General features: G+C 40.9%; 1 protein-coding gene across 1 annotated transcript; it reads left to right on the top strand.

Moving 5' to 3' along the window:
- The first annotated feature begins 862 nt into the window (after nt 1–862).
- On the top strand, nt 863–1,828 carry LOC149432747 (free fatty acid receptor 2-like). The gene has a single exon (XM_089665043.1). It carries the CDS (start codon nt 863–865, stop codon nt 1,826–1,828), a length of 966 nt encoding a protein of 321 aa, XP_089521169.1.
- The last annotated feature ends 1,802 nt before the right edge of the window (nt 1,829–3,630 follow it).

Here is a 3,630-nt window from a genome sequence, read left to right as displayed (position 1 = left end):
ATCTTCATGGACCATTTCCCATGCATTTAAGAGAGAAAAATAAAAGGATGGGTTGGCTTCGATCCAGAAGTTTAATGCTTGGCTTAGAGTTGACTGTTTAACTCATCACAGATTCTGTTCCACATAAAGTGTAAGCACTCTCATCTCTGCCTTGGAAGGACCAACAGAATTATCCTGTCTAAAGGCCGAAGAGGTTTTGTTGAAGGTCTAATTCTTCTTGGGATCGAGTTGTATTTTACGTCGTCGGTTTACAAGCTAATCAAAGCAAAGATGACTTCATTTAAGGATTCCTTGGCCTCCCATTGATATCTCAGCACTCTCATCTCTGCCTTAGAAGGACCAACACAATTATCCTATATAAAGGCTGAAGAGGTTTTGTTGAAGGTCTAACTCTTCTTGGGATCGAGTTGTTGTATTTTACGTCGTCGGTTTACAAGCTAATCAAAGCAAAGATCACTTCATTTAAGGATTCCTTGGCCTGCCGTTGATACCCGATCACTCTCATCTCTGCCTTGGAAGGACCAACAGAATTATCCTGTCTAAAGGCTGAAGAGGTTTTGTTGAAGGTCTAACTCTTCTTGGGATGGAGTTGTTGTATTTTACGTCGTCGGTTTGCAGGCTAATCAAAGCAAAGATGACTTCATTTAAGGATTCCTTGACCTCCCATTGATACCTCAGCACTCTCATCTCTGCCTTGGAAGGACCAACAGAATTATCCTGTATAAAGGCTGAAGAGGTTTTGTTGAAGGTCTAACTCTTCTTGGGATCGAGTTGTTGTATTTTACGTCGTCGGTTTACAAGCTAAACAAAGCAAAGATGGCTTCATTTAAGGATTCCTTGGCCTGCCGTTGACACCTATAAGATGTTCCTGAATACCCTATCGCTGGCAGTTTACATTATGACCATGTTTTTGGGACTGCCTTCCAATATTCTAGTCTTTTACATTTTCTGCAAGAAGGCCAAAAACCGACTGACCCCAAATCTCATCTACATGATTAACCTTTGCATCTCTGACCTTGTGTTTATCATGTTTTTACCCATAAAAATTTTGGAAACTTTCTTATCTGAATGGACCCTTCCAGAGATCCTATGTCCAATGTACAACTTTGTCCATTTCAGCACGATCTACGCAAGTGTTTTGTTCCTCACTGCTGTAAGCGTTGGTCGGTACCTGAGTGCTGCTTTCCCGATTAAGTACAAGATCTACAAGAGACCCATATACTCTTTCTTCATCTGCGTTGTCCTGTGGGCCCTTGTGTTTCTGCATGTGTCTTTCGTGTTCCTCTTGGAGACCTCCCAGAAAGGCTATATTCAAATGTATCTTGGCAAAGTAAACAATGAAGTGGTCTGTTATGATAATTTTACTCCTAGTCAGTTGGATTTAATCGTACCAGCAAGATTGGAATATTCAATTGTCCTTTTCTTTCTTCCTCTGGGTATTACCATATTTTGCTACACTTGTTGTATTCGGATACTGATGAGATGCTACATGCATGCCAAGCACAAGAAAAAAGCCATTCGAGTTGCAGTCACAACTGTGACTGTCTTCATAGTATGCTTTGCCCCTTATAATATTTCACATATAGTGGGCTTCATTACCCATGAGAATGTAGGGTGGCGCCAAGCGGCACTCCTGCCCAGCACTTGCAATGCCTTTCTGGACCCCCTCATCTTCTACTTCTTGTCATCGACAGTTGATAAAGGATTTTACCGAGCCTGGAAGTCTTTGCAGCATAAATACAGCCTGTCAAAGAGGAAGCTTTCGTCTGTTTTTGGAAAGGAACCTCCAGACCACACAAAGACTCCAGCTATAATAACCATATCTTAAGCTCTATAGAGCTTAGTTTTCAGGTTTAACTACTCAACATTTGGATTGGAAACAATCAGAAACATAAAAAAGTAGAATGTTTCCTTAACATGTTTTTCTTCAAGTGTTTGTGGCTATTTTTAAGAGCTATGGTGTTTAAAAAAAAAAAACTCCGAAAAGTGTACCTAAGATGAAACCACCAATATTGGTCACTAGGCTTGTCCATCATAGAGACATGCCAATCTACAGCATCCTTATGATGGGCAAGCACGGTGGTCAATGGAATATACTGTAAGAGGCAGAAGGGGGCAGGATCAACTACTTAACCATGAACGCTGGTCAGTATCTTCATTGTTAGGGTCAGTATCTTCATTGTTAGGAATATACTGATCAGCTTTCATGGTTAAGAAGTTGATCCTGCCTCCAGGTGTCTCCAGGATTTGGGAGATGCCAGGAGCTACTTGTTATACGCAAGCTTTGGTATTTTGGTACCGAACGAACATAAGAGGGTAGACACCCTTTGTTGACCTACCTCTAATTCTAACTTCTTGGCTTTTCATAATTCTGAAGTCATTGTCCCTACTGTGATCAGTAGGTGGAGAAATACTGCCCCATCATTGGTGTCAGCGGCAGGATTTATGCCTCACAGTTGGTGTCAGTGGGAGGAATAGTGCTCCAAGGGCCAGATAGAGGCTTGCAAAGGGTTGAATTCAGCCCAGTTTGGAGACTACTTCTCTAGAGGAACCCAAGGGTTCCACAAAGCTGTGGTTGAAAAAGGCCTTCCACACTCTATCCAAGACAAAAAAACATTTTGCCTAGAGAATCACTTTAAGGAATGCTTGTACTGAAAGAAAAGCATATGCTAACCTTACTTTCTGAATACGTTAATTGGCTGTCATGCCAATCTAATGGATATAATATTTTAATGCAAATCATTAACTGCTTGTTTCGGGACAATGACTTTAGAATTATGAAAAGCCAAGAAGTTAGAATTAGAGGCAGGTCAACAAAGGGTATCAACCCTCTTAAGTTCGTTCAGTACAGCTTTTTAAAATTAAATTGAACCTAAAGCGACATTGATGTTTCTAAAATACCAAAGCTTGCGTATAACAAGTAGCTCCTGGCATCTCCCAAATCCTGGAGACACCTGGAGGCAGGATCAACTACTTAACCATGAACGCAGGTCAGTAACTTCATTGTTATGGTCAGTAACTTCATTGTTATGGTCAGTATCTTCATTGTTATGAAGATACTGACCAGCTTTCATGATTAAGAAGTTGATCCTGCCTCCAGGTGTCTCCAGGATTTGGGAGATACCAGGAGCTACTTGTTATACGCAAGCTTTGGTATTTTAGAAACATCAATGTCGCTTTAGGTTCAATTTAATTTTAAAAAGCTGTACTGAACGAACTTAAGAGGGTAGACACCCTTTGTTGACCTGCCTCTAATTCTAACTTCTTGGCTTTTCATAATTCTAAAGTCATTGTCCTGAAACAAGCAGTTAATGATTTGCATTAAAATATTATATCCATTAGATTGGCATGACAGCCAGGAAATTAATGTATTCAGAAAGTGAGGTTAGCATATGCTTTTCATTCAGTACAAGCATTATTTAAAGTGATTCTCTAGGCAAAACTTTTTTTGTCTTGGATAGAGTGTGGAAGGCCTTTCTCAACCACAGCTTTGTGGAACCCTTGGGTTCCTCTAGAGAAGTAGTCTCCAAACGGGGCTGGATTCAACCCTTTGCAAGCCTCTATCTGGCCTTTGGAGCAGTATTCCTCCCACTGACACCGACTGTGAGGCATAAATCCTGCCGCTGACAC

This window comes from Staurois parvus, unplaced genomic scaffold (genome assembly GCF_062004578.1).
Source record: "Staurois parvus isolate SC_StPar_1 unplaced genomic scaffold, SC_StPar_1.0 ptg002113l, whole genome shotgun sequence".
NCBI lineage: Eukaryota > Metazoa > Chordata > Amphibia > Anura > Ranidae > Staurois > Staurois parvus.
The sequence above is the reverse complement of the archived record's forward strand: the minus strand, read 5'-3'. Positions and strand labels throughout refer to the sequence as shown.